Raw genomic sequence first — 18,880 nt, 5'->3', positions numbered from 1 at the left:
CCAACCGACACATGAAAAAATGCTTATCATCACTCATCATCAGGGAAATACAAATCAAAACCACAATGAGATACCACCTTATACCTGTCAGAATGGCTAACATTAACAACTCAGGCAACAACAGATGTTGGTGAGGATGCAGAGAAAGAGGATCTCTTTTGCATTGTTGGTGGGAATGCAAGCTGGTGCAGCCGCTCTGGAAAACAGTCTGGAGGTTCCTCAAAAAACTAAAAATAGAACTACCCTATGACCCAGCAATTGCACTACTAGGCATTTATCCAAGGGATACAGGTGTGCTGTTTCGAAGGGACACATGCACCCCATGTTTATAGCAGCACTATCGACAAGAGGCAAAGTATGGAAAGAACCCAAATGTCCATCGATGGATGAATGGATAAAGAAGATGGGGTTCATATATACGATGGAGTATTACTCGGCAAGCAAAAAGAATGAAATCTTGCCTTTGGCAACTACGTGGATGGAACGGGAGGTTATTATGCTAAGTGAAATTAGAGAAAGACAAAAACCATATGACTTCACTCATATGAGGACTTTAAGAGACAAAACAGAGGAACATAAGGGAAGGAAAACAAAAATAATATAAAAACAGGGAAGGGGACAAAGCATAAGAGACTCATAAATATGGAGAAGAAACTGAGGGTTACTGGAGGGGTTGTGGGAGGGGGGATGGGCTAAATGGTAAGGGGCATTAAGGAATCTATTCCTGACATCATGCTGCACTATATGCTAACTAATTTGGATGTAAATTTTTAAAAATAAAAAATAAAAGACAAGAAAAAGAACATGCAATTTACAATAGTGTGTATGTATGAAGCCTAGGAATAAATCTGATGAAAGATGTGCACATCCTTTAAGGGAGACCTGGATGAGTGGGCACACGGTTTGGGTGGAAGGCACGTCTAACCCTCCTGCGGTGGACCCAGCAGAGGTGCCGACAGGCTGATTCGAGGGTTTGTGGGCAAGAGCAAGGGCCAGGAATAGGCAAGACACACCTGAAGAGGAAGCGGGGACCTCAGAAGTGCAGACTGTCCACAGCTGTCGTGGTGAGGACACCAGGGTGCTGGTCAGATTCACACTCACCCACAGAGCCAGCCGCACACTCAGACGCGGGTCCGTCGTGGAGGGAAGGGTGCCGTGTGCAGTAGGAAGATCACCAGAACCCGGCCCTGCAGACACCTTGCAAGACATCCAGACTGCAAAAGTAAATGTCTGTTGTTTGTGTGCTGCCCACTCTGTTATAGCACCCTCCGTGGCCAAGATGGTTTCAAAACAAAAAGTTAAAAATTTGGAAGTGAAACGGGGTGATCAGTCGTAGAGGCCCCACTGGCCTCCCTTGGAGGTGAGGTGCAGCCTGTGGGCCCCGTGAGAAGGGGGTGGCCCCATGCTGTGGGTTCAGACTCACCCAGCCATCTACTGGCGTCCCCTTTCCCTGGAGCAGCAGTCTGGGCTCGATCCCCCTGGCACCTCCTGGCACCCCCAGGACGGATGGGTCCTCCTCCATCGTCCAGATGGCTGCTCTTTATCCTTCTCTCGAGACAGAACGGCGCACACCATGGCCTCACCACCTTCCCTGTCTGCTCCTGGCTTCCCTCTGCTGTTCAGGTGAGGTGAAGTCAGGTCAGGAGGGCTGTCCGCTTGCTCCCCGCCCCCCTTTCTCTCATGAGCCCTGCTGCTTACACCTCGCCCGCACCATCTGGCCCTTCTGTGGAGACCCACGAGCTGGTCCCGCATCTGGCCCCGCCGTGCTCCCTTCTCTCTCTGCCCGCCCTCCTCCCTGCCCCCCTCCAGCTCTCCGCCTCCTGCCTCTGAGGCAGTGACATCCTCGTGTGCCCCACAGCGGCGCCCCATCCCTTCCTCGCAGACTGGCTCCACACTGTGCTGTGCCGGGCACCCCACACCCAGGTGCTGGCTGAGATGGGGACCCAGGACCCACCTGGCCCTCCCCACTGGCTTCCGGAAGCATCTGCTGACCCTGAAAGAGGCCACAGAGCCTCAGTGCTGCTGGGAGTACACAGTAAGTTATGTGGCTCACGCTCCTCCCAGTACGGGGAGTCCAGTCCTGAGAGAGCGAGCCCCCCCGTGCTCCCAGCTGGAGGCCTCCAACTACCCCAGCAGTAATGAGGGTTGTGCCCATCACAGGGTTCTGGAGCAGTGGAAAGACTCGCAGACACAGAACCTCCACACGGCAGAGAGGTCTGTGGCATTTAAAGGGTTATTAATTGGTGTGAAAACTGGAAGCAGAATAAAAATGTGCCAGATGTCAGCCAGACACAGCCTGATATCACACATACAGGCATTAAAATTGCCTTATTCATGGGGCACCAGGGTGGCTCAGTCGGTTGAGTGTCCAACTCTTGATTTCAACTCAGGTCATGATCTCGGGGTCATGGGATTGAGCCCTGTGTCAGATTCTCTGCTGAACGTGAAGTCTGCTTGGGATTCTCTCTCTCCCTCTGCTCCTCTCCCCTGCTTGAGTTCTCTCTCTCTCTCTTCTCCTTCTCTCTCTCTCTCTCTCTCTCTCTCTCTCTCTCTCTCTCTCTCCAAAATAAAAAATAACAATAAAATGTTCTTGTTCTGAATAGCTTCAGTTTGCATACCTTGTTTTCCAAGTCCTCTTTTGCATTAAAAAACTAAGCAGGATGAAAGCTGTATCCTTGGGGTGGGTGGGGGCACCCTAGGGGCCCCTGGAGGAAATGGCTCCAGAACACCAAGGCACATCCCAGCTGGGCCCACTATAGAGACAAGGGTGTCCACTCCTGCTGCAGGCGGATGGACGGACTGAGAGCAGCCAGGCTGTGTCCAGGTTCCTCCGAGGCCAGCTTGGCACAAGACTCCCCAGAGGGCTCCTGGGGGCTGGACAGTAGTGAGCATGTGGAAAATCTGGAGTGGGACGTCAGTTTGGCTTGGGTTTCTTGTATAAGTGATAGGATTTCTTGTATTTGGGAGCCAGTGGTGTGAGAAGGGGTCTGATACTGGGTGCGAGGGTCTACAGACCACCCCCGCCCCCTGCCATTGGGTGGACCACGCAGCAGCTGGACTGTGCAGTAGCTGGGGACACAGGGGGCACCACTTGAGGTGCAGTGGGCCTGGGGTTGGAGGCAGCCCTCTTCTCCACTCCAACCTCCCTGTCCTGGGCCAGGCTGCAGGAGCCCCTTGAGCCCTGAGGCCGGGACCCCCCTCTAGCCAGGCTGCAGGAACCCCTTGTCCACGGAAGCCAGCGTACCCCGCTGACACCCCTTTCGCTCTTTCTCAGGCTGGAGTGGGTGGAGATCATCGAGCCGCGCACCCGAGAGCGCATGTATGCCAACCTGGTCACGGGCGAGTGCGTGTGGGACCCTCCTGCCGGCGTCCGCATCAAGCGCACCAGTGAGAACCAGTGGTGGGAACTGTTTGACCCCAACACTTCCCGCTTCTACTACTACAACGCCAGCACTCAGCGCACCGTGTGGCACCGGCCGCAGGACTGTGACATCATCCCCCTGGCCAAGCTGCAGACCCTGAAGCAGAACACTGAGTCACCCCGCGCCTCGGCGGAGAACAGCCCCGGACGGGGCAGCAGCGTCAGCCACGAGGGCAGCACCAGCTCCTCCCTGGAGCCCGAGCTGGACGCCGGCGAGAAGGTGCAGGAGCCTTTGGGGAGGGCCAGCCGGCAGGCCGCTTTCGGGGCTCTGAAGGAAGAGAGCAGCAGGTGAGGCGGGTGGGTGGCCAGACCCTCAAGTGCCAGGTGGGGCCTGAACCTCATGCAAGCAGCTGCCTGCACCAGCTGCCACCCTTGCCCCCAGAATGCTCTCGTCTCCGTTTGGCAAGAGCCTCTGCTGGGGACGAGGAGGGCCAAGGTCTGTCCCCTGCTGGGCGGCCTCTGGAGGGATGGGGGCTGCCACGTTGGTCTTTTCCAGACAGGGTTGTCAGGAGGCATTGGGCTGGGGGTCTTCTGGCTAATGACTGTGAGATCATTGGGTTCTGTCCACTGTGGGAAGCATGAATATGGCATCAGCACCCCCCAGATGTGCCCTGTATCCCAGGTGCCCCACACCCCAGGGCCCACACCCAGCAGGCACTGCTCCAAGCCTGGAACTCAGGGAGCCAAGTGCAGAAGGCATGGTTGGTCAGGAAGATGATGGGACGGTGTGTGCCCTGGTGACAAACCAGGGAGGATGTAGGGATGTGATATTGGCCTTGGAGGCCAGGCAGGGACAGGGAGGTAGCAATGGGGCAGGCAGGGCCAAAGGCCGGGCAGGCTGCTGCCACTCAAGGACAGTGGAAACCACAAAGTGACCAAACGTGGTTTATGCCTCAAGGTCCATGTTGCTCCTGTGGAAAGGATGTCCAAGGGGCCAAGGGTGGAAACAGGGCTGGTTGGCAGCCATCGGCAGGAACTGGACATTCCATTCCTTTGTGGCATGGTCAGGTGGGTGTGCTAGCAGATTTGGGGTGCTCTTTGGGGCCGGACAGCTAGCTGTGGTGCTCCTACATGGCTGGGGAAGATGGGGCACGTACAGGGGTCAGACCAGTGTGGATGCTGGCGCTGGGGGGCAGAAATTTCCTTCTTTCCTCCCAGGATTCTTCCAGCTGGGTTAGGAATTAAATTGACAGAATAGATTAACAGGAGAAAAAATAAAGTTTTATTTGGTGCACACAGAGGTCCAGTAATGAAATTGAGACCCCAGGAAATGACCAAGGCAGTAGTTCTTATATATTTTAGGCAAAGAGACAATAAATTTGTGAGGAATTGATAGGCTAAAACAGACTTTTGCAGGGTGCGTGAGTGGCTCTGTTGGTTAAGCGTCAGTTAAGCATCTGACTCTTGTTCTTGGCTCGGGTCATGATCTTACGGTTGGTGAGTTCAGGCCCCACGTCAGGCTCTATGCTGACAGCTCAGAGCCTGGAGCTTCGGATTCTGTGTCTCCCTCTCTCTCTCTCTCTGCCCCTCCCCTACTCACACTCTGTCTCTCTCCCACTCTCAAAATAAATAAGTAAACATAGAAAGAAAGAGAGAAAGAGAGAGAGAGAGGAAGAGGAAAAAGAAAAAGAAAAGATCTTTGGGAGCTTTGCCAGTGAGGAATTCTAAGCACAACGTGAGCTGGGGTAGTGGATTAGTGAAAACACCAACAAGGTCTATTTCTCCAGCTTTCTCAGGTATGAAGCCCATATCTCTGGTGATAAGGGTGTCTTTTTACTTCTTAGTACAGGGAGGGCATTTTTCATGTGGGAGGTTTACTTCCTGCTCTCAGGAGACAGAGGTGTGTCTGATGACCTTGCACCGGGGTTTCTCAAGTACATTCGGTGCAAAAATAATAATCAGTTTGCCATCGTGGTACATTTTGAGGTGGCCTGCCCTGGGCCCCTGCATTGGACACACCAGAGGTCAGAGGCCGAAGAGGCAGTGGCCAGGTGGCATGAGGAGGTTCAGAGGGGCTTTTGGGGGTTGTCCCCAGAAAGTGGCGCTTCCGCTGGTGAGGTTGAGGAACCCCAGGGATGAGCACTGTGGAGAAAGCAGACGGGTGCATGGGCTCCACCTCTGGCTCCCTATGAGGCCCACGCTGTGCAGCAGCCCAAAGGCCTGCCTGAGCTCTCTCCGACCCAGCAGCTCCAGCAGCCTCAGCAGCCTCTGGGCTCATCAGATAAAGTCTCACTTTTATTGGATTGTGGTGCTTTTGAACTCTTTATCCTATTGGTTGCTGACTCATCTCTGTAATTAGGTGGACAGATTGGATTCTTTTTAGTATTCTGTTCACAACTGTGTCTGTCACCCACACTCTGGGCACCAACTGGAGAAGCGGGCCACCCTTCTCTGCCCTGCACCCTGCTACCTGGGGGCCGGAGTATCCTTTTTCAAGTTCCTTGGATGTTCTGTGGGGTTGTGGGGTTACTGGGTCAGTGTGGGGCCAGGATTTCTACAAGAAGCCCCCTTTGATCTGGAGTACAACTGTGTTGAGTTTATGGATCAGTTTAGGGGAAATGGGTGTCTCCATTGTCTTTTCTTCTCCCACGTTAAGGTGGTATGTGTTACACTTCTCTCCACAAAGGGCTTGCATGTTTTTTAAGGTTTATTTCCAGGTGCTTTATCTATTTTATATTTCTTTTTTCTTTGTTTTTTGAGATGTTTATTTATTTGTGAGAGTGAGTGAGAGTGGGGTAGGGGCAGAGAGGGGCGGGGGCAGAGGATCCAAAGTGGGCTCTGCGCCGACAGCATCAAGCCTGATGTGGGGCTCGAACTCGTGAACCACAAGATTGCGACCCGAGCCGAGTCGGATGCTCAACCGCTGAGCCACCCAGGTGCCCCTACATTTCTTTTTAAAGTCCTGCTTGGGGTGCCTGCATGGCTCAGTCCGTTAAGGATCTGACTCTTGATTTTGGCTCAGGTCGTGATTTCATGGTTTGTGACATCGAGCCCCGCGTCGATTGGTCGAATCCCCGCTTGGGATTCTCTCTCCCTCTGCCCCTCCTGGACACTTGTACGTACACTTGTTCGTTCTCTCTCTCTCTCTCTCTCTCTCTCTCTCTCTCTCAAAATAAATAAACTTAAAAAATAAAAATAAAAAAGTCCTGTCTTCTCCTCATTCCTGGTGCATGCACACAGATTGTTATATATCAGTCTTATTTCTGGGCTCTTGCTGATCTAACACCAGGCCTGGCCTTGTCCCAGCGCTCAGGCTGCATACCTATACCTGTTATGCTGTGACACTGTCAGGTACAGAAAGTCCACCTTCTACTGTCAGGTTCTTTACTGTGAGTGGATGTACCATTTTATCAAGTATTCTTTTTGAGTCTATTGATATCAGTGTTATAGGTTGAACTGTGTCTTCCCCCAAGGGAAGTCCTAACCCCCAGGACCCCAGGATGGGCCCTTATTTGGAAATAGGTCTCTTCAGATGTAGTTAGTAGAGTTGTGATGACGTCACATTGGAGGAGGGTGGGCCTTAGGTAGGACCCGTGTCCTAGTGAGAACAGAGACACGAGGAGAACACCCTTGGCAATGGAGCCAGAGACAGACGGATGCGTCTGCAAGCCAGGGGACGCCCAGGGTCGCCAGCACCACCAGGAGCCAGAGAAAGGCCGGGAGTGGTCAGAAGGAACCAGCCCTGCCCACAGCTAGAGCTTGGACTTTCAGCCTCCGAAACTGGGAGAGAATGACTTTCTGTTGTTTTAAGCTGCCAGTTTGCTGCGCTTTGTTACAGCAGGCCCGGGACCCAGCCGCAGTCAGCATTTAATTCTATGTTTCTTGCGTTCCTAGAATACCCGGTCTGTGTCATTTTCAAAATAGATTCAGATTGCTAATATTTTTTTGAGGCTTTTTTCCTGTGTTGATAGGTAAAACTGGCCTGTACTTTCCTTCTTGTGTGTTTGGGAGCGTGTCCTCTGAAACGCCCTGCTTCCAGGTTGTCTGGCTGCACACTTACACACCACCTGGGCCTGTGGCTGTGTGAATACGTTTTTAACTACTGATTCAGTGTCTTGAATATGCACAGGAATATGCAGGTTTTTTGACATCTCAAATCCAATTTTATAAAGTGTTTTTTTTTTATATTTGAGAGAGAGAGGGCGCAAGTGAGCGAGGAGGTGGGGGGGTGCAGAGAGAGACAGAGAGAGAGAGAGAGAATGAGAACATCATGCAGGCTCCACACTGTAAGTGTAGAGGCCAGTGTGGGGTTTAAACCCATGAACCTTGAGATCATGACCTGAGCCAAAATCAAGAGTCAGACACTTAACTGACAGAGCCACTCAGGTGTCCCCAATGGTAGATCTTTTCTGACTTAAAAATTTTTTTAAGTAATCTCTACACCCAACATGAGACTCAATTTCATGACCCCAAGATTAAGAATTGCACGCTTCACTGACTGAGCCAGCCAGGCGCCCAAAATATTTTCTGATTTTAATTAAGATTTCTTCCTTGACTTGTTCATAACTTATAAATGTCTTAATTTTCAAAACTATAGGGTTTTTTTTCCATTCTTGTTCTTTATTGCCAACTTAATTTCATTTTGGTCAGAAAGCATGGTTTTTGTTTTTATTTTTGTTTTTGAGACTTACTGTGGCTTAAATCCTGAATTTTTGTAAATGATTTTACAAAATTTCAAAATAATTTCAAAAATATTTTCTTTTCCGTTTGTTAGGTCTAGGGTTCATTAGATCAAGTCTGTTGTTTGTGTTGTTGTTGTTGTTGTTGTTGATTTATTTATTTTGAGTGATAGGGGCAGAAAGGGAAGGAGAGAGAGAGAGAGAGAGAGAGAGAGAGAGAGAATGAATCCCAAGCAGGCTCTGCAGTGTCAGCACAGAGCCAGAGCCAGATGCGGGGCTTGAACCCACCAACCATGAGATCATGACCTGAGCCGAGATCCAGAGTCGGCCACTTACCCAGATGTGGCTCACACACATCAAATCTGTTGCATCGGTCCAGTTTCTTGCTGATTTTTTTGTCTGCCTGATGTATCACTTCTGAAGAGGTAGATTCGCCTGTTTCTCCTTTTAATCTGTCACTGCCTCCTCTGTGTTGAAGCTGTGGATTGCACATGAATTTAGGACTGTTACATTTTCCTGGGGAATTATTCCTTTAGTCATTATGTCATCACGTTTTTGCCTTGAATTTGGCTTGCTTTGATCCTGGCATAGCATTGCTGTTTCTCATTGGTTGGTATTGGCCTCTTAACATCATTTCCCAAACTACTACCCTTTCCTTATACTTTGAGTGCGTTTCTTCTAAATAATGTATAGCTGTTGGGTTTACTTGACACCTACCTGCCTTTGGTCTGACAGGATGATTGCCGTTCTGTGTACTTAGATCACTGACACAGCAAAAGGATTTAGTTTATCATCTTTGTGTCCTTTCAGGTATGTGTTCTTCACTGCTGCCCTCTCCTCCCCCGGTTGTCCCCATGCTGCTCCCACTCTGTGCACCTGGCATGCGTCTTGCGGGTCCCATGTGCTCCTGTGATGTGTGGGCCGTAGGCTGGGTGCCTTCTTCATGGGTACTGCTTTTTCAACCACTGATGGCGCTGCACCCGCCCCTGCCCCTCCACTGCCGGGGTCTGGGTGGGGGCCCCGGGGTCTGTGCAGCAAGGCCACCAGCAGCCCCGGCACCGGCCCTCAGTTGGTGGGGTGGGGAGCGTCTCACCAGCACTTTGATTTCTGTTTCTTCTTTGCCTCTGATTCTTATTCTTTCTTCTTGAGTTCATTCGCCTCTTGAGTTTTCTCTTGTGTTTGTTGCTTATTTGTTTTTGCTCATTTTCCCACTGGCGTTGCTGGCTTACTTTCTCTGTTAGTTTGCAGGAGTTCCTGTGTTCCTGATATCAATTCCTCATTGCTTTTAGATACCATGAGTGTCCTGTCCTCTGTCACCTGACTGCTAACTGGTCCCTGTGTCCTTTCGATGCAACCAAGTTTATTAGTCTTTTGGCCTAGTGGTTTATGCTTTTAACGTTTTATTTAAAAAGTTCTTCCTTGGCCTACATCCAAAGATACTCCCTTCCATGTCTTGCATTTTCCTTACAGTTTATCTTCACATTGAGACCTGCATCTGCCTGGAACTACTTTCCTGGGAGGAGCTACTTTCCTTCTCATCTCCAAAATGCCCAACTTTGCCCCAGACCCCAGTCACGCCTGTGTGTCTGCTCACATCAGCGCCCCGAGCCCTGGGTGGTGAGGAACCCCCTTCTCTTCTTGATCTTTAAGACTGTCTTAGCTGGGGGCACCTGGCCAGCTCAGTCAGTTAAGCATCTGACTCTTGATTTCGGCTCAGGTCATGAACCCAGGGTTGTGGGTTGGAGCCCCATGTCCGACTCTGCGTGGAGCCCACTTGATCTCTGTCCCTCTCCTGTTTGCACTCACACACATGCTCTCGCTCACTCGCTCTTTCTCAACAAAAAAAAAAGACCGTCTCAGTCTCAGCTGGTTATGTGCCTTACTTTCGTCATATAAATGCTACAGAAGATCCAGGGGGCGTTCTCATTGGACCCATTGACTTGCGTTCTGAGGAGTGCTGACCCCTGACAGGTAGCCGGTCCCCTGTGCCTGCAGGGCCACTCAAGAGGTCTGCGGTCTCTGGTTCCCAGCCGCTTATATTTGCTGCTGCTGAGTGAGTAGTTCCTAAGTTTGTGTCCCCTCATGTTTGGCTGTTACTATTACAGAGAACTAGTAGACTGCCTTTCTCTTTGGTTTTGCCTTTTACTAGGTTAAGTAGATTTGGTTTTATTTTCCCTTCTGTCATGTATCTTACTATTCCACGGAATTTTTCTTCCGTGGTTGTACTTAAAATGTTTGTGGGCATGTGGGACTTACCAGGACTCTGCAGCCAGTGTCTGCCTTGGCCACAAGGTTCCCAACCCCAGGAGGCCTTCTTTCTTTTTCAGTTAGCCCCTGTGTAGATTTGCCCACTTTTCTGTTTCTTTGCCCATGGTTCCTTCTTACCTCATTCTTCTTTAGATAGTTCTTTCCTTTCTCCTCTGTAAGAACATGTTAATGGTAAATTTGCTGTCTTGATCTTATAGAAAATATACCACATTTTCCCTCATCTTTGAGAGTTAGCTGAATCCATGCACGTCAGCCGGGACATTGGCCCCATCTCCTCTCCCCAGGGCTGGCCTCCTGCCTGAAACTATTCTGGCTCATTACCAGCCACCACTTCTGTTCATGGCAGGTAAGAGCAATTCTGTGGTGAGGGTCCAGACGGTTTACACAGCAGAATGTCATCCACTAAAAATCTCCTTGTTTTCAACCAGAAGCAGCTGTCACTCAACTCCCAGAGGTATTTTCCCTCTGGGTGCCACGTTTGAACAGAAGAGCCACGCTTTTATGTGGTGGCTGTGCCACAGGACAGAAGGTCCCATGCACAACTTCAGTGCACACACTTACGGATGCACACACATGTGCTCTCACACAACACCCCACGTATAGCTGTTAAGGTGTCTCGGTTTAGGGTGCAAATCAGATTGGGTGCAGTTGGACTGGACTGCTGTGTTGGGTACGTTTTGGGAAGGGCTGCGAGAGCCTCCGGGCTGCTGGAGTTCCAGGGTGCAGCAGAGTCCTAGGCTGTGGTCCCTGCAGCGTGGGGGGCATGGGGGGCTTCGGCTGCTTCTGGGTCTGGGGTGTACAGTCTGCTCCCCCAGAAAGAGGACCCTGCCAGCCCCCCCCCCCCCGCCCCCAGCTTTTCTCCCCCAGCACCATGCTCAGCAGCTAGGCTGCCCCGGACCTGGCTGTACTCAGGTGAATCTTGTTTTAGTCTCCAAGAGTGTAAATTTATTTAGCTTCTGTTACATATTCTAATCATTATATTGTGTCTAAGGAATAACATCTAAAATGTCTGCATTCTAAAATTTATTGGGCTTTTTTGTTGTATAAGTGATAATGCAATTTGGAAATATTCTGTGGACACTTGAAAACCAGTGTTCCCAGAGGACCTCAGTGGCTCAGTTGGTTAAGTGTCTGACTTTGGCTCAGGTCATGATCTCACAGTTTGTGGGTTTGAGCCCCATGTCAGGCTCTGTGCTGACAGCGCAGAGCCTGTTTAAGATTTTCTCTCTCCCTCTCTGCCCCTCCCCTGCTTGTGTTCTCTCTCTCTCAAATGAATAAAAACTTTAAAAGAAAAAAAATAGTTTTCCTAGTTTATGAGTATGAAATCCCATGTTCATTTATGCATTTTCACTGCATCAATGACTTATTTTTTCCTTTTGATGTCACGGGCTGGGCGTCAAGGCCCTATGGGCGCCTTGTTCTGCCTGTGCAATTGTAGCTCTGTGTGCTTCTGCCCTGTGTTAGCCAGTGTGTCAGATTTAATTGTGTTACATCTTCGACATTGAATATGTCCTCTGTCGTCAAAAAAGGACTTTCCTGGGGGCGCCCTGGTGACTCAGTCAGTTGAGCGCCTGACTCTTGATTTTGGCCCAGGTCATGATCCCAGGTTCATGGGTTCAAAAATGCCCTGTGCCAGGCTCTGAGCTGAATGTGGAGCCTGCTTGAGATTCTCTCTCTCTCCCTCTGCCCTTCTCCCCTGCTCTCCTGCTCACTCTCTCTCTCTCAAATAAAAAAAGATTTTCCTTCTCATGGAATCCCCTTCAGGTGATGCTCTGGCATTGCTCTAAATCCTTTCTGTTTACTTGTTTGTGTTTGTAGTTTTGCCCTTGTTTTGTTTTGTTTTGTTTTGTTTCAGTTTCCCAATTAGCTTTGGTTAGGACTCTCTAGAGCATCATGTGTGGATTTTATTATTTCGCCCAGTATAAGATGCTGTCCTTTTAAGGCAGGAGGCTCAGGGCCCAGCCTCTGTCACCCCATGTGTGCTTCTGACAGCTGTCTTCAGCAACCCGTGTTGGTTTTCATTCTCTCTGTTGGTGTGGAGTGTTTGTTTGCATGTGTGTGTCACTTTTGCCATAGTTTGAATGGCATCCGTCCTTTTTTATTCAAGGATATCATTACAGATTTTTATTCTTGTTGAAAACAAAAGAATTTTGTGCTTTTTAAAAATGTTTGTTTATTTTGAGAGAGAGAGCATGCACATGCATGAGTGGGGGCGGGGCAGAGGGTGGGAGTAAGAGAGAATCCCAGCGCAGAGCCCAGTTCAGGACTCGAACCCACGAACCCTGGGAACATAACCTGAGCTGAAATCCAGAGTCTGACACTTAACTGACTGAGCCACCCATGCGCCCCAAGAATTTTGTGCTGCTTAATCTTTTTTTTCCCACTGATTTACTGAAATTCTGAAATTAACCTCTGCCCCATCCATCTCTTTCAATGAAATTCTTACAAATGTGCCCTTAGTAACAACAGATCAAGCCATATGAATCAATGACATTTGACCTCCGTGATGGGGCATTGGGTCAGGCGCTCGGTCTTGCCTGCCCATAGCCCGCCTGGATGCTACATCTCCCCTGCCACCTGCAGAGTTCTGGAGCCAGGTTCTCCCAGTGGAGCCTTGAGGTTGGCCTCGCTGTCCTCTCAGTCCATCAGTGTTGTCTGCTGTTTTGCTTTTAACCTTGGTTGTTGCCGAGAGGGAAAATGACTCAGCCGTCCACCCAGTGGGCCTTTGATATAAGTTTTATGTAGACTAAGATTTCCACTTTGATTTTTGAAAAGATGCTCCTCTTCCCAGAGGGACAGAAACAACCCCTCAACAGCTTTGCCTCCTGAGGTAGAGGTTTTGGGGTGAGGCAGGTGTGGATTTTTCTTTTTCAAATTGGTGGTAGTTTGGGGCGCCTCGGTGACTCAGTCGGTTGAGCGTCCGACTTCGGCTCAGTTCATGATCTCGCGGTCCGTGAGTTCGAGCCTTGCGTCGGGCTCTGTGCTGACCGCTCAGAGCCTGGAGCCTGTTTCAGATTCTGTGTCTCCCTCTCTCTCTGACCCTCCCCCGTTCATGCTCTGTCTCTCTCTGTCTCAAAAATAAATAAACGTTAAAAAAAAATTAAAAAAAAAAAAAAAAAAGAAAAAAATTGGTGGTAGTTTTACTGATCTTCCCCCCCCCCCCCCATTATGAAGATACAAATTTTCACAAAAACCGTTGAAGTAGTCCAGGAAAGCATAATGAAAAGACAAGATCCCGCTCAATGTTACGATTCTGACCTCGTTTCTTCTCAGAGGGGGAGGTGACAGGCATCAACAGCCATGTGTAAAGCATGCATTTTGATACGTGTTGGTGTGTGTGTGTACTTGTGAGACTGCACAGTCGTGATTGTGCACATGCCTGTGGGCCACGAGAGTCTCCTTTCCCTCGTCACCCCAGCCCTTCTTGGTGCTGCCACTCACTCCCAGGGAGCCACCGATCTGCCTGGTGTTATTATGGAGCAGTTTGCATTCTTCAGGTGTTTATATAAATGGAATCAGACAGCATGGACTCTTTTTTGCCATCTTTCACTCGGTGTAACTGTCTTGAGAGTCGTTACGTATGTCAACAGCTCGTTGCCTTTTCAGGGCTGAATAGTACTCCGTTGTGTGGGCCCTCCTCCTTGAGATGGCATTTCGGTTGCTTCCAGGTTTGGCCGGTACAAATAGAGCTGCTGTGAGCATTAGCGTAAATACCTGCGCACACACACGCTTTGATTTCTCACAGGCAAATAAATGCCCAAGCACGTTGTGTGACCCTGCAGTGCGGTGCACAGACATTTACCACTGTTGTGTCCTCTTGACGAACGGATCCCATTATCATCACGCAGTGCTCCCTGATGCCTCGTAGTGCTCTTTGTCCCAAAATCTGTTTGTGTTAATACAGGCACTCCAGGTTTCTTTTGAAGTGCCACCGTGGTATCTCTGTTTCCAGCCTTTACTTTTAACCTGTTGTTATGCTTTTATTGTAATTTTCTCTCAGGCAGCACATTGTTGCGTCCTGCTTTTTTATACAGTCTGTCTTTGCCTTTTATTTTGGGATTTAGACCACTCACATTTAATGTGATTATTTGTTTTTTGTTTTTTAATTTTTTCTTAATGTTAATTTATCTGTGAGAGACAGAGAGAGAGCATGAGCAGGGGAGGGGCAGAGAGAGAGGGAGACACAGAATCGGAAGCAGCTCCAGGCTCCAGGCTCTAGACTCTGAGCTGTCAGCATAGAGCCCAACGTGGGGCTCAAACTCACGAACCATGAGATCATGACCTGAGCTGAAGTCGGACGCTTAACTGACTGAGCCACCCAGGGGCCCCTTAATGTGATTATTTGTATGGTTAGGTTTAGATGTGTCATCTTGCTTTTTTTTTTTTTTTTTTTGGTCCTCTCTGTTCTTTGCTTTTTTGTTTTTTTTTCTTCTTTGGGGTTAATTGAACATCTTTTAAATTCAACTTTATGCTTTGCTTTTTACTCTCTGCTATGTTTTTAGTTGCTGTCTGGGGGTTTATAGTGCATATTAACTGATCAGACTGGGCCTTCAGGCAGTTTGTAATACATCACCGCACCTGTGGTGTGAGAGCCAACAACACACTCCAGGCTTCCTCCTGGTGCTGTCATAGGTAAACCACTTAATACACTCGTTATTTTTGCTTTAAGCAGCCAGTTACGTTTCAAAGAGATGAAAATAAGAGGAAAACATTTCTTACATTAACATCTAGTTACCATCTCCAGTACTCTTCACTTCTGTTGTAGATTTTTACGTGGTTGACCTCCTCTGCCCGAAGACTTCACCAAACATTGCTTGTAATGTGAGTCTGCTGGCAATACCTTCTTTTACATGTGTGTGTCTTAGAAAGTATTTCCCTCTCATCTGTGAAGCGTGTCCCTGCTGGGTCTCAGATTCTTGGTGGACGGTGTTCCCGTGTTGCCACACTGCCCTCCTCGGCCGCGTCACTTCTGGTGAAAGGTCTGTCCTCTTCCTCACTTTGTGTCTGGACAGATCGTGTCCTTTCTCTCTGCTTCTTTTAAAATCTTCTCTGTTGCTGGTTGCGAGCAATTTATGATTTGCCTTAGTGTAGTTTTCTTCATGTTTCTTGCTCAGGGTTCGTGGGGTTTCTTGGACCTATAGGTTTATAGTTTTCATCAAGTTTGGGAAATGTTTGGGTTTTTTTTCTTCAGATATTTCTTTTGATCATCCCTGCAGAGCTCCAATCGTATGTAGAGTACGCCTCAGCTCACTGACGCTCTCGAATTTTCTTTATTTTCTTTCTTTCCTTTTAATCTTTGTTTTCTCTCTGTTTCATTGGGTAGTTTACACTATTATGCTTTCAGATTTGCTAATCTTGGGACACCTGGGTGACTCAGTCAGTTGAGTGCCCCCCTCTTGATTTTGGCTCAGGTCATGATCCAAGGGTCATGGGACCGAGCACTGTGTTGGGTGCTGCACTGAGCATGGAGCCTGCTTGAGATTCTCTCTCTCTTCTTGCTCCTTCCCTGCTTGTGTGCGTGCATGTGCGTGTGCACACACACACTCTGTCTCTCTCTCAAATAAAAAACAAACAACAAGAACAAAAAGACAAATCTGCTAATCCTTTCATCTGCAACGCCTGTCCTGTTGTTAAGCCCTTCCAGTGTATTCTCCATTTCAGATACTGCAGGGTTCTCTGGAATGTAGATTGAGACTTGTTATCTATTCCTTCTCTCTGCTTACCATGTTTGGTCCTTTTTTAGCCTTTGAACATATGGAATACAGTTTTATTAAGTCGTAACATTCTCGTTACTAATTCTGTCATCTGTGTCAATTCTGGGTCAGCTTTGATTGATGGATTTTCCCCTCACAGTTCATTTTGAGAGAGGGGCTGCTCCTGAAGAGGGAGGGCTCTTGATGTGCTCAAGGAACAGCAGGAAGGCTAGAGGGGCTGCTCAGAGGAATCATAGGGAGTTGCTCTGGCCTACCTTCCAAACCAGTTGTAGGTATTCATCTGTTGTGGCTTGTGATGAGATTTTACATACTTCATCTTTGAAAGTTTCTTTTTACACCGGTGGTTGCTGCTAAATACTGATTATCAATCCGTGAGCATCACTTGGAAGGCATTTATCAAATTCTCTTAGGGGCACCTGGGTGGCTTAGTCAGTTAACCGTCCGACTTTGACTCAGGTCATGATCTCCTGGTTTGTGGGTTCGAGCCCCACGGCCAGCTCCGTGCTGACAGCTCAGGGTCTGGGGCCTGCTTTGGATTCTGTGTCTCCCTCTCTCTCTGCCCTTAACCCACTCGCATTCTGTCTCTGTCTCTCAAAAATAAATGTTTACTTATTAAATAATAATGTTATTAATTAAATAAAACAATTAATTTTATAATTTAATGTTATTAATTAAATAAAAATGTTTATTTATTAAATAATATTATTTAAAATAATGTTTATTATTAAAAAATTCTCTTAGATTCTCCTCTTGATATTTGCCTCTTGATATTGCAGATTAATAACTCCTACTGCAAGTTTTTGGAAGCTCTTCAGTTACACAGTAAAGTAGGTTTTGAAATAGGGAAATTTCGTCTGCACTGGCACTTACATAAGGTCTGGAAGTCCTGCTGGAAGTATGGTTTGATACTGGAAAATGTGTGCTCTGGCTCGAACCCCCTACGGTTCCCCCACTCACTGCTCCTTGCGCCTTAGCACAGCGGCTTCATTTCTGTCCTGGAGGGTGCCACACTCTTCCTCCTTGAGGTTCCTCTGCCTGGTCTCTTGTTTGCCCTGTTCACTGCCCAAACACGCCTCCCAGAGAGCTGCCTCTGACCTCCCTCCCTGGGCCTGCTCCATGTCTGGGTCCTGCAGATGCCTGAGGATCTGGTTCATTCTGTGTTGGCCCCACACTGAGGGCGAGTTCTGTGGCAGCAGAAATGTGTCCGCCTTACCCATCTTGTGTCCCTGCCCCCAGCCCAGGCCCCGCATGGAATGCTTCGGCAGCAGTCTGGAGGAGAGGTGAGCCCTGGGTACCGGTGGCTGGAGTTAGAAATGGAAAGGAAAATGTCAGAGTCCCTGAAGGCCCAGGGAAGTGTGACACCATAGAATTCAAAAGGAGGAGGTCTGAATACCTCCAGAAGGTAATGGTGCCATCCTGGTGGTGGAAAAACTGTGTTGGCTTTGGCTTTGAAGAAAAAAGAACTGTGTGTCAACCTGGCCTGGGTACAAGTCAGGCAAAGCCACAATGAGCACAGGAACATACGGGTTATAGCTGCAACTCGGGCCAACCACCAGGTGCTCCCAGCTCTGCGGGATCTCTGTCGGCTTTTGGTGGCCAGCCGGAAGGAGGAGGGATGTACCAACTGAGGTAGATACATGTATAGACACCTTACAGATGTGTTTGCGCACATCACTCTTCATGTTTCTAGCTTTTTCTGTAGCATGATTACATGTTAGGAAATACCACCAACATTTGCCGTTCATTTATTCAACTTCAACTTCTATTCATTTATTCTCACATTTTTATGGGCGCCTAGGTGGCTGAGTTGGTAAAGTGTCTGACTTCAGCTCAGGTCATGATCTCGCGGTTTGGGAGTTTGAGCCCCGCTTCAGGCTCTGTGCTGACACCTTGGAGCCTGAGGCCTGCTTTGGATTCTGTATCTCTCTCAAAAATAAATACACATTAAAAACATAAAATAACATTTTTATTAGAGAAGCAATGCACATTAGTTGTAGAAAGTACATATAATTACATGGAAGAAAAATTATAAAGCCCATTAAATGCTATGTATCAGTTTTCTGGCATTTACCTTTGCAGTTTTGTTTTCTTAAGTTATTTATTTTGAGAGAGAGAGAGAGAGAGAGTGCATGTGCACGAGTCAGCCAGGGACACAGAGAGAGAATCCCACACAGACTCAGTGATGTCCGTGCAGAACTTGACAGAGGGCTCAATCTCACAAACCATGAGATCATGACCTGCGCTGAAATCCAGTCACTTAACTGACTGAGTCACCCAGGCGGCCCCCTTTGCAGTTTAAAAAATAGTACAACAGCAGAAGGGAAGCAAAAATAATATAAAAACAGGGAGGGGGATGAAACATAAGAGACTCTTAAAATACGGAGAACAAACTGAGGGTTGCTGGAGGGATTGTGGGAAAGGGGATGGGCTAAATGGGTAAGGGGCATTAAGGAATCTACCCCTGAAATCATTGTTGTACTGTATGCTAACTAACTTGGATGTAAATTTAAAAAATTAAATTAAATTAAAAGAATTTGGAAAAAAAATAGTACAACAGTATTTCCACAATTGCATTCTGTTTCTCAGTATGAACAATACTGAGCAAACATGAGTTCCCATTGCTAGACACGTGATTTGTTTCCAATGTACTTGCTAAGTATGAAATTTTTAATTCCTGTTTACTAAATTCTTATATACATTTAGGTCAATATTTGTGTTTTCTGCTGCATTCCAGAATCTGTGTAGTTCTCTACCAGTACAGTACTGTTTTAATTATTTGCCTCTATAATATTGTTTGTATCTAATGGTAAAAATTATTACTCCCATTATCATTTCTGAACTTTTTCTTAGTTATTCTT

The 18,880-nt window shown here is 48.1% G+C and overlaps 1 protein-coding gene across 6 annotated transcripts in view; it reads left to right on the top strand.

Moving 5' to 3' along the window:
• Positions 1 to 18,880, top strand: part of ARHGAP39 (Rho GTPase activating protein 39) — a 108,477-nt gene that overhangs the window by 61,727 nt on the left and 27,870 nt on the right. For 4 of the 6 annotated variants that reach the window (XM_023248275.2, XM_023248274.2, XM_045049863.1 and 1 more), the window contains exon 3: positions 3,275 to 3,709. The exons of 1 other annotated variant lie outside the window; for it this stretch is intronic. In XM_023248275.2, coding sequence (XP_023104043.1) covers positions 3,275 to 3,709 — 435 coding nt within the window. Of the gene's footprint in view, positions 1 to 3,274; positions 3,710 to 16,769; positions 17,303 to 18,880 lie in introns of those variants that run through there. One more of the 6 variants, XM_045049862.1, reaches the window with a different exon arrangement.

This window comes from Felis catus, chromosome F2, assembly GCF_018350175.1.
Source record: "Felis catus isolate Fca126 chromosome F2, F.catus_Fca126_mat1.0, whole genome shotgun sequence".
Classification (NCBI taxonomy): domain Eukaryota; kingdom Metazoa; phylum Chordata; class Mammalia; order Carnivora; family Felidae; genus Felis; species Felis catus.
Note: the sequence above shows the minus strand (reverse complement) of the source record. Positions and strands in the feature narration are given on the sequence as shown.